At 42.8% G+C, this 11,545-nt stretch overlaps 1 protein-coding gene across 1 annotated transcript in view; it reads right to left on the bottom strand.

Annotated features, from left to right (window-relative positions):
- Positions 1 to 63: 63 nt before the first annotated feature.
- Positions 64 to 11,545, bottom strand: part of LOC121545502 (WD repeat-containing protein on Y chromosome) — a 38,639-nt gene continuing 27,157 nt past the window's right edge. Inside the window, exons 18-27 of the mRNA XM_041856072.1 lie at positions 10,367 to 10,571; positions 9,106 to 9,324; positions 8,777 to 8,911; positions 8,381 to 8,596; positions 8,057 to 8,206; positions 6,915 to 7,083; positions 6,236 to 6,368; positions 5,802 to 5,973; positions 5,446 to 5,544; positions 64 to 348 (exon numbers count right to left, since the gene is read on the bottom strand). Of these exons, the coding sequence (XP_041712006.1) occupies positions 115 to 348; positions 5,446 to 5,544; positions 5,802 to 5,973; positions 6,236 to 6,368; positions 6,915 to 7,083; positions 8,057 to 8,206; positions 8,381 to 8,596; positions 8,777 to 8,911; positions 9,106 to 9,324; positions 10,367 to 10,571 (1,732 nt within the window). The 3' untranslated portion in view covers positions 64 to 114. The remainder of the gene's footprint in view (positions 349 to 5,445; positions 5,545 to 5,801; positions 5,974 to 6,235; positions 6,369 to 6,914; positions 7,084 to 8,056; positions 8,207 to 8,380; positions 8,597 to 8,776; positions 8,912 to 9,105; positions 9,325 to 10,366; positions 10,572 to 11,545) is intronic.

The raw sequence follows: 11,545 nt of genomic DNA, 5'->3' as shown, positions 1-11,545 counted from the left end.
CATGACAGTAATTAATTACACAAATTGTATATTGAAACAACAAGTCATCCAGAAACAGGGAAAAAGAACAGGTAAAACCAATGGACACCGCCACAATCGCAGCTACTCAGTTCCCTAGGTGATGCTGCTGCCTCCCCTGGTCTGCTGCTTGGGAGCAATAGACTTCCTGCGCGCCCCTTTGGCCGAGCTGAAGCGTACATGAGCGCCACGCTTGTTGTTCCTCTTCTGCTTGCCCAGCATGTCAGCCCCGTCCTGGGTCTTCTGCTGCTGCTCCTTCAGTAGCTCAGGCACCGGAGGCTGGATGATGGGCAGCAGGGATGTGTAGGGCATCGACTTGTACACCCGTAGCTGCAATGGACAATGAAGAATGTTAGAGTAGGAGCTGAATACACACAGCATTTGTACTTTTGTCTCCTGTGAGTCTTTACATCTATGACAAGCATAGAGTATTGCTGTGTGTGTGTCATTTTTTGGTAAATCCTCCAGGGTTGGGGTCAATTCCAGTTTAATTCGACATTTCAATTCAATTGTTGAATTCACTCATGAAGTGGAGAATTCATGTTGAATTCAAATTTCAACAATCTTCAAGTTATGGAATTTAAATTGAATTAGACTGCTTGAATTGGAATTGTAAAAACATTGAATCTTTGGAATTTAATTGGAATTCAATATTTGTAAATTTCCCAGTAATTGGAATTAATGCACTTAGTATAAAAACATTTACTGCAAGTTTTAAATAATTTCAACATGTATTTATATATTTCCAGCTAGGCAGTCTGAACAGTGACATGATCAGCCTGAAAGCCGGAGGGAATTGAATTCAAATTGGAATTTGTGGAATTGTTGGGGATAATATTGAATTGGGAATTTAATTATTGGAATTGACCTAACATTGGAATTGAGAGTAATTTAATTATCTCTGAATTCAAAGACTGACTTGGAATTTTAATTTAATTAAATGGAATTTACAGGGAGAGACCAGCTAGCACATTTGGCTCCTTGAAAGTTGTGGGAACGCACATTTTTGGATGCAAAGAAAAAGCCATATCTCAGACTGGCAAATAAAAAGAAAAGATTAAGATGGGCAGTCTGAGGCATGGCTTTTTCTTTGCAACTCTGCCTAGAAGGTCAGCATCCCGGTGTCGCCTCTTCACTGTTGACGTTGAGACTTGTGTTTTGCGGGTACTATTTAATGAAGCTGCCAGTTGAGGACCTGTGAGGCACCTGTTTCTCAAACTAGACACTAATGTATTTGTCCTCTTGCTCAGTTGTGCACTGGGGCCTCCCACTCCTCTTTCTATTCTGGTTAGAGCCTGTTTGTGCTGTTCTGTGAAGGGAGTAGTACACAGCGTTGTATGAGATCTTCAGTTTCTTGGCAATTTCTCGCATAGAATAGCCTTCATTTCTCAGAACAAGAATGGACTGATGAGTTTCAGAAGAAAGTTATTTGTTTCTGGCCATTTTCAGCCGGTAATCGAACCCACAATTGCTGATGCTCCAGATACTCAACTAGTCTCAAGAAGGCCAGTTTGATTGCTTCTTTAATCAGCACAACAGTTTTCAGCTGTGCTAACATAATTGCAAAATAGTTTTCTAATGATCAATTAGCCTTTTAAAATGATAAACTTGGATTAGCAAACACAACGTGCCATTGGAACACAGGACTGATGGTTGCTGATAATGGACCACTGTACGCCTATGTAGATATTCCATAAAAAATCAGCCGTTTCCAGCTACAATAGCCATTTACAACATTAACAATGTCTACACTGTATTTCTGATCAATTTGATGTTATTTTAATGGACAAAAAATTGCTTTTCTTTCGAAAGCAAGGACATTTCTAAGTGACCCCAAACTTTTGAACGGTAGTGTATATATTCTTCATTCATTCCTTACTTAGATTTGTGTGTATTGGGTATATGTTGTGAAATTGTTAGCCAGAAGCACAAGCATTTCGCTACACCCACAATAACATCTGCTAAACAAGTGTATGTGACCAATAAAATGTGATTTGATTTGATTGGTTCAGGGAACGAAGCAATACGTTTCCTGACCGATAAAACGGAACGTTTTTTACAAACATTCTGAGAATGGAAGTACAGATGTTCCCTGTTCTGGGAACATTAATTTGTAGGTTGCAGGGAGGTCTGAGAACATTTTACTATGGTTCCCTGAACGTTTTCCTGGGAGGTTTTATTAACATTCTGAGAACGGAAATTGTAAGTTATTTGAAGGTTTTTGAATAACTTAAAACTTTCACTGAATGTTTCAATAAGACTTTTAATAACACTGCTAGTTCTCCCACTTAAAAAGATGAGAGAGGCCTGTAATTTTCATCATAGGTACACGTCAACTATGACAGACAAAATGAGAAAAAAATATCCAGAAAATCACATTGTAGGATTTTTAATGAATTTATTAGCAAATTATGGTGGAAAATAAGTATTTGGTCAATAACAAAAGTTTCTCAATACTTTGTTATATACCCTTTGTTGGCAATGACACAGGTCAAACGTTTTCTGTAAGTCTTCACAAGGTTTTCACACACTGTTGCTGGTATTTTGGCCCATTCCTCCATGCAGATCTCCTCTAGAGCAGTGATGTTTTGGGGCTGTCGCTGGGCAACACAGACTTTCAACTCCCTCCAAAGATTTTCTATGGGGTTGAGATCTGGAGACTGGCTAGGCCACTCCAGGACCTTGAAATGCTTCTTACGAAGCCACTCCTTCGTTGCCCGGGCGGTGTGTTTGGGATCATTGTCATGCTGAAAGACCCAGCCACGTTTCATCTTCAATGCCCTTGCTGATGGAAGGAGGTTTTCACTCAAAATCTCACGATACATGGCCCCATTCATTCTTTCCTTTACACGGATCAGTCGTCCTGGTCCCTTTGCAGAAAAACAGCCCCAAAGCATGATGTTTCCACCCCCATGCTTCACAGTAGGTATGGTGTTCTTTGGATGCAACTCAGCATTCTTTGTCCTCCAAACACGGCGAGTTGAGTTTTTACCAAAAAGTTATATTTTGGTTTCATCTGACCATATGACATTCTCCCAATCCTCTTCTGGATCATCCAAATGCACTCTAGCAAACTTCAGACGGGCCTGGACATGTACTGGCTTAAGCAGGGGGACACGTCTGGCACTGCAGGATTTGAGTCCCTGGCGGCGTAGTGTGTTACTGATGGTAGGCTTCTGGGATTTTTGCTCACCGTTCTTGTGATCATTTTGACCCCACGCAGTGAGATCTTGCGTGGAGCCCCAGATCGAGGGAAATTATCAGTGGTCTTGTATGTCTTCCATTTCCTAATAATTGCTCCCACAGTTGATTTCTTCAAACCAAGCTGCTTACCTATTGCAGATTCAGTCTTCCCAGCCTGGTGTAGGTCTACAATTTTGTTTCTGGTGTCCTTTGACAGCTCTTTGGTCTTGGCCATAGTGGAGTTTGGAGTCTGTTTTAGGTTGTGGACAGGTGTCTTTTATACTGATAACAAGTTCAAACAGGTGCCATTAATACAGGTAAGAGTGGAGGACAGAGGAGCCTCTTAAAGAAGAAGTTACAGGTCTGTGAGAGCCAGAAATCTTGCTTGTTTGTAGGTGTTCTAAGGCACTGCATCACAGTGCTAACTGTGCCACTAGAGATCCTGGTTCGAATCCAGGCTCTGTCGCAGCCGGCCGCGACCGGGAGACTAATGGGCGGCGCACAATTGGCCCAGCGTCGTCCAGGGTAGGGGAGGGAATGGCCGGCAGGGATGTAGCTCAGTTGATAGAGCATGGTGTTTGCAACAGCAAGGTTGTGGGTTCAATTCCCACGGGGGGCCAGTATAAAAAATAATAATATGTATTCACTAACTGTAAGTCGCTCTGGATAAGAGCGTCTGCTAAATGACTAAAATGTAAATGTAAATGTAAATAATTTGCAAATAAATTCATAAAAAATCCTCAATTTGTCTGTCATAGTTGACGTGTACCTATGATGAAAATTACAGGCCTCTCTCATCTTTTTAAGTGGGAGAACTTGCACAATTGGTGGCTGACTAAATACTTTTTTTCCCCACTGTACCTGGAATTAGTCCACTGCGCCACCAGGATGGAGCTAGCATGCCATGTTTTAAAAATTCATACAAGCAGTTCATTTTAATCTACTCAAACAGACCCCATTTCAAAGGAAATAAGCACTCTTTAAGATCAGGTGTGGCCAATTAGCGGGCGCAGCAAACACACCTGAACACACTTAATTAAGAAGATAGAGGATAGAGAGTTTTGTTGACGCTGAGAATGGAATGTATATGTTTTTAAATAACATTCTTAGAACATTCTTTATGTTCTTCGTTTTCTTTATGTTCTGAGAACATGACTTTAAATAGAACCACGAGGAAACCTGCAGAAAATGTTATGCTGAAGTACTGAAATTACCACAGAAAAATATTGCTTCTTAACGTTCTCAGAACAATTTGAGTACATTACTTTAAATAGAACCACGAGGAAACCTGTAGGAAACGTTCTGCTGAAGCAAGCAGTACTGGAGCACCAAGTCTGGGACCAAAAGGCTCCTGAACAGCTTCTACCCCCAAGCCATAAGACTGCTGAACAGTTAATCAAATGGCTACCCTGACTATTTGCATTGACCCCTTTTTATTTGCACTGACTCTTTTGCACCGGCTCTATGCACACTCATTGGACTCTACCCACACATACTACACTGACACTCCAACACACACACACACCCACCCACGCATATTGACGCCACACACACTCACACACTCTGTCACATATGCTGCTGCTACTCTGTTTATTATCAAACCTGATTGCCTAGTCACTTTTACCCCTACCTACGTGTCACAGGAGGTTGGTGGCATCTTAATTGGGGAGGATGGGCTCGTGGTAATGGTTGCAGCAGAATGGTATCAAACACATGGTTTCCATGTGTTTGATGGCATTGCATTTACTCTATTACCTCATACCCCTGCATATTGACTCGGTACCGGTACTCCTTGTATATAGTCTCGTTATTGTTATTTTATTGTGTTACTTTTTTCACAACAACAAAAAAGTACTTTTTAACTCTGCATTGTTGGGAAAGGGCTCGTAAGTAAGCATTTCACGGTAAAGTCTACACCTGTTGAATTCGGCGTATGTGACAAATAAAATTGTATTTGTTTTGACGTACCAAAATTCCCACCTAAGAAATATATGGTTCTCAGAACGTTATGTGCTTGCTGGGTATCCTGCACCATTCCCAGAATGTTGTGGGAAGGTTGTATGCAAAATAACCATAGGATAACCACATGCTCACCAAGCTCTAAGAAACATATGGTTCTCAGAACGTTATGTGCTAGCTGGGAAGTAATTGAATAAGAATTGAATTTGTGGAATTTACCCCAACCCTAATACTCTCATGCGGAGGATCAAGGAAATGGTCATGGTAAAAATTAGAAGCACTCACCTGCTCTCGGCTGCTAAAGGACACCTGCAGGTCCGGGGGACAGGAGGGCAGGTGGTGTCTCACTTTCTGCTTGTAGGCAAGCCCCAGGATGGCACTCGTCTGCAGGGGAAATACAACATATAGGAAAATAACTTGACATTAACCTAGTAAGTAATGCTCTCTCACACCTAAACCCAACTGTTTACAGTGCTATATAACGGTCAAATCAAATTTGATTAATTGGATCAATATAACCACAAATATTTGAAAGTAAGATTGTGGAACTAACAATTCAATGTGATTTGGCTGGCCTTATAGATGGAGCACCTATGTATCCCCACTCTCCAGTACCCCGTTGTCATCCTCCTGCTGCTCACCTGTTTGCCCTTCTCTTGCCAGTGCTGCCAGGTCTCCTCGATCTGGTCGTTGCTGTACTGTGCAATGCGTGGGTCAGCTGGCATCATCTCCTGCACGTCAGAGGCAGCGCTGGCCATGGCTGTGTGCCGGAGCTTCTGCTGGGTCAGGGTCTCCAGGATACGCTTGGCACAGCTGTTTAGTTTTTTGGGCTCAGTTCAGTAAATCTTTATCGTCACAGGTGGGCAATGTGTGCAGCATTAGAAATTGCACAAAACATAAAACCATAGAGCCCCAACACACAATACAAGGAATAGGAAAGCATGTAGGCTTACTGTATAGTAGGACATGTTTTGAAGTCAAAACCAATGGCTCAGCAATGCACTCACAATAGAGGAGTCACAGTGAGACCAAAAACTCCCAGGTTGCACTTTGCCCTTTGGGGTTCGAGACTTACTTCCAGTGGGGTTGTGTTCCCTGGTTGAGCACTTTGAGGGTCTGGCAAGAGCCGACCCTCCTCAGGTCCACTGGCAGTTCCCAGGGGAAGGCATGGGGGTCTCCCACACGCCACTGGGCCTGGCCAAACGTGCCTGAAGGAAACACTTCTAGTTAGCATGACACTAAGTGACATTACCCTCTACCCTAATCTCCAACCAGCCGTGTGTATCTATCCTCTATTATGACTGATAGTTCAAACATTGTCTTGTGATTCTTTTTGACTGTACAGATATGATTAAATAAAAAACAATTGTTCACAAAAAAAGACTGATAGCGAGATCCCCACTGCTAGAGAGACCCCCACGGTGTCCTAAAAGCATTTCACTGTTACTCCACACCTGTTGTTTCCAAAGCATGTGTCGACTAAAATTTGATTTGATTTGAAATGATAAAATTTTCATCTAGGTGCTTTTGAAACACGAGCACACAGGGCAGGTACACTAGCGGTTAAGAGCGTTGGGACAGTAACCGAAAGGTTGCCGAGTCGAATCCCCGAGCCGACTAAGTGAAAAAACTGTCTCCTTGATCAAGGCACTTAACGCTAATTGCTTCTGTAAGTCGCTCTGGATAAGAGTGTCTGCTAAAATGTAAATGTAAAAATAAGACTGCAACAACAGGCCCATATGAGAGCACCACACCTATGTAGCTGCCAGCGATGGTCCACAGTCGCACGTTACAGTCCAGGCTGGCGGTGACAATGAGGCGGAAACGTTCCACATACTCCAGACTGACGATGCCCTTCAGGTGACCCCGCCAGGAGCTGAGGAGGGGCGGAGGGGTGAGGGAGACGCTCCAGCCATCCACCACCTGGACAAGTGGAAACCGTGAAGAATTAATGAACGAATGAGACAGGGTTATAAACTCTACAATCCTCTTTGATTGGTATTAATTGGATAATATGTGGTGAAAATAATATATCCATGTACACTGAGTGTATAAAACATTATGAACACCTGCTCTTTCCATTACATAGATTATCCAGGTGAAAGCTATGGTCACTTATTAAATACACTTCAATCAGAGTAGATGAAGGGGAGGAGACAGGTTAAAGAATGATTTTTAAGCCTTGAGACAATTGAGACATGGATTGTGTATGTGTGCCATTCAGAGGGTGATTGGGCAAGACAAAAGATTTAAGTGCCTTTGAACGGGGTATGGTAGTAGGTGCCATGCGAACCGGTTTGTGTCAAGAACTGCAACGCTGCTGGGTTTTCACGCTCAACAGTTTCCCATGTGTATCAAGAATGGTCCACCACCCAAAGGACATCCAGCCAACTTGACACAACTATGGGAAGCATTGGAGTCAACATGGGCCAGCATCCCTGTGGAACGCTTTTGACACCTTGTTGAGTCCATACCCCGATGAATTAAGACTGTTCTGAAGGCAAAAGAGGAGGGTGCAACTCAATATTAGGAAGGTGCTCTTAATGTTTTGTACACTCAGTGTAATTAATTAGTCAATGAGAAAGCAACAACGGATTTGTTGCTATGTATTTTCGAAATGTATTTCCCAGAAACCCACTGAAATCGACATGTAATATTTGTCTGAACAGGGTCGTGTCCGGTAGGCACGAAGCAGAGAAAATGTTTTAAAATGGAGGATGTGCTACTGATATCGGTATTCTGTTGCAAAACATTTCACTACGGTGTGCCATACAGAACATGACTCTGATTTTGTAACCATCTATCTCCTCCTACTCTCACCCACCAAATTAGAATTAGAATGCTAGAAAGGTTTATGACATGTGTTACTCTAGTATGTTTTATCTCTATGCTGCACCTCTGTCCTCTTCTCCACCTTCATCCTGCGAGGCCCAGTCATCTTACAGTACCTGGGGATGAGGCTGGGCAGATGAACTGCCTTTTCCAGCGGGGCCAACCCCTCCCGCTCCCCTTGCATACAGAAGCAGTACCTCTCTATGTCCCACAGCTGGGGAGGGGGATACAAAGTGTTAACTGTAAGTTGCTTCGAATAAGCGTCTGCTTGCAGCTAAACAACCATATCATTCTCATATATCATAACATTCTGAACATAGTTTAAATTACTAGAACAGACAAATGGGGACGTCCGCGCTACTAATTCTCTATGATTCTTCCGACCCACCATGATGTAGCCGGTGCTGTCCCCAGTGAGCAGCATCTGGTCCTGCAGATCAGTGGACATGGTGCTGATGGCCGTGCCCTCGGAGTGGACCGCCCGGAACTTGCCCAGCAGCCCCCCCAGGTGGTGGATGGACCAGGCGTACACGTAGCCATCAGCTGCACTGGTCAGCAGGATGGCTGTATCAGGGCTCCGCTCCCTGGTTCCCAGGAAAAGAGCCTGAGGGAGGGAGGGAGTGAAGGAGGCGATTTGTGTGTGTTCAACAACTTTGTTGGTACTTGTAAATTTACATCATTGTGACCTGATCTGCTCTGATGTCATGGGAATATTGCTCAGTGTCTGAGGGTGTCCAATTCTGCATCCACACTGACTCTCACTGACTGGCCCATTAGCCCGTACCTTCTCCACAGCCAGTCTGGGTTTCTCTAACTCAACTGCACTGATCGGCTGAGGTTTGCCGCTCTTGCGCCGCTGCTTTGGCGACTTCTTCTGATGAGTTTTCTCATTTTCTTTCTCAGCGCCTGACTCCTCCTCCTGGTGGGGTCAAACAAGGTCAAATATCAACTAAGAGAGAAGCCAATGGGAGGGTTAGAAGCAGGCTTGGGGTCAATTCAGTTTTCAATTCAGGCAAATGAAACATCCATTAAAAACACAAGGCGATTTATTTTCAATTCACTTCCTGAATTCACCCTAACCCTGGTCAGCGGATATGGGTCAGAATGTCTCACCTGGATCATCTCAGGGGCGCTGTTGCAAGAGCTGTCCTTGTCCTCCTGAGGAGAGGGGGGACAAGGTGGGGGTGCACCGGGCCCCACTGAGACCCCCTGGCTGGACTGGGAGACTGTGGCCTCCCCTCTGTCCTCTGATGAATCTGTCCACTCGCTCTCATCAAACGAGCCCTTAGACTCTGACGCCTCAAATCTGTCAAAGGCTGACCTGTCAATCACCTGGAAGGCAGGATTGGGCAACAAAAACATCCGATTATTTAGCCTTCTAGCATAGGGTCTTCTAGCATTAACTTTTCTTGCCCAGAGACCCCCGCCCAGGCAAACTGCAGACCCAGGGACCCCCATCATATGTTAGCAAAAAATAAATAAACTTGCATCTTGTCTTATCAGGTGAATGATAATGGCAAGTAGAAGTAATCAACATTTAAAAATGAATAGATTTGGTACTAGACAGTTTCATTATTTTGACCTCCACACACTTCATTGGAAGAGGAAGTGTAAACTCTAACATAACCTATTAGCTAGAAAGGTATCTTGGCAGCTGAGAAAATGTTGTTGTTGTAAAGCTCATTTTCTACAATAAAAAAAAGTATCATCTTTGAGCTGAGAGAGCATTTAGCAGTTTTGAATCTAACATCCAGCAATTCTACTCAGTTTGGCATAGAGCTGAGAGACAGTTTTGCAGTTTTAAAGCTAATTTCCTGCAATTCTATGCATTATTAGTTCTCAAAGATGGTATTATTAAAAATATATATATAGTTCAATATCTTTTCTGCATGCTTTCTATCTGGTTTTGGTCGTTTTTTAAGTTAACACTGAAAATTACCATTTAAACTGTCCGCCTAAGAATTTCCTATACAGAAAAAAACCTGTAATTAGTTTCAATGACTGTAATTTCCTCCATATTAAAACGATAATTTGAGATTTTGGCATGCTAACTGTTCCTGTAGATTTTAATTAATTGCGCTAACTCTAGTTAGCATTGGCTCGTGAAACTACCTATAACTTCCTTCATACTGGACGCAGACATAAAAATGATATCCACGATGGTATTCTGTTGTTGCTAGCAATATTCATAAAATAAAATTTTTTCCAAAAAATTAATAATAACAATAATAATAAATACATAAAATAAATAAAATAAAAAACTCTGACCCCCTGCAGTACCTACGCATACCCTAGGGGGCCACAGACCCCAGTTTGAAACCCCCTGTTCTAGGGGATTGGTCAAAAAGTAAGTATGATCACTCTATCCCCTCACCCGATTGGGCAGCAGTGGTCGCGGACTCTCGCAGGCGTTGAAGCGGCAGAAGGCCCGCCCCGAGTCGATGTTCCATACGATGATGTCGCCGCTGTAGGAGGCGGTCACAAGCATCTTGTTGCCGTGGGCGTGCATGGAGTAGATATCCTCGGCATGGTACTGGTTCCAGATACGGTACTCCATCTCCATATCCTCCTTCACATCCCTGGTAGCCACAGCAACAACCACACTCTCAATTTCTGCTCAATCTGCATGCTTTCTCAATCAGCTTTAACTGTATGTGCACTCGTAAATCAGGTTATTTCTCGAGTTGGGCTCTGGGATATAACAGCCGTTGAGTATCTGATTTTATGGTGGATTGTGGAGGAGGGGGGTTGAGTGTGTTGGAGTATGTGAGTATTTTTTATTTATTTATTTTTATTTAACCTTTATTTAACCAGGTAAGCCAGTTGAGAACAAGTTCTCATTTACAACTGCGACCTGGCCAAGATAAAGCATAGCAGTGCGATAAAAACAACAACACAGAGTTACATATGGGGTAAAAAACATAAAGTCCAAAAATACAACAGAAAATATATATACAGTGTGTGCAAATGTAGCAAGTTATGGAGGTAAGGCAATAAATAGGCTATAGTGCAAAATAATTACAATTAGTATTAACACTGGAATGCTAGATGCAAGAGATTATGTGCAAATAGAGATACTGGGGTGCAAAAGAGCAAAATAAATAACAAATATAGGGATGAGGTAGTTGGGTGGGCTAATTTCAGATGGGCTGTGTACAGGTGCAGTGATCGGTAAGGTGCTCTGACAACTGATGCTTAAAGTTAGTGAGGGAGATAAGAGTCTCCAGCTTCAGAGATTTTTGCAATTCGTTCCAGTATGTGCGTGTGTGCTTGTCTGGCATCTGTTGTGGGGGGGTGGGGATGTTGGGGGGGAGGGGGGGTTAGGGATGGACCACGGGAATTATTTGCTAGGATAATAATTGCTTGTCAATGAATTAAATGTAATACAATGGCAATCCGGGTTATATGTTAGAATCCTACGCGTGAACTGCCGACATTATTACGCATATTAATTGATAATGATGGAAAATAGGATATGCATATTTTTAAAAAAATAGTTATATAGATAGATATATATAGAGGTGAAAGCATTGGAAATGCTTTTGGCGGTTAA

The sequence above is a fragment of the Coregonus clupeaformis genome, chromosome 30, assembly GCF_020615455.1.
Source record: "Coregonus clupeaformis isolate EN_2021a chromosome 30, ASM2061545v1, whole genome shotgun sequence".
Taxonomy (NCBI): Eukaryota; Metazoa; Chordata; class Actinopteri; order Salmoniformes; family Salmonidae; genus Coregonus; species Coregonus clupeaformis.
This window is presented reverse-complemented; position numbering and strand designations above follow the sequence as displayed.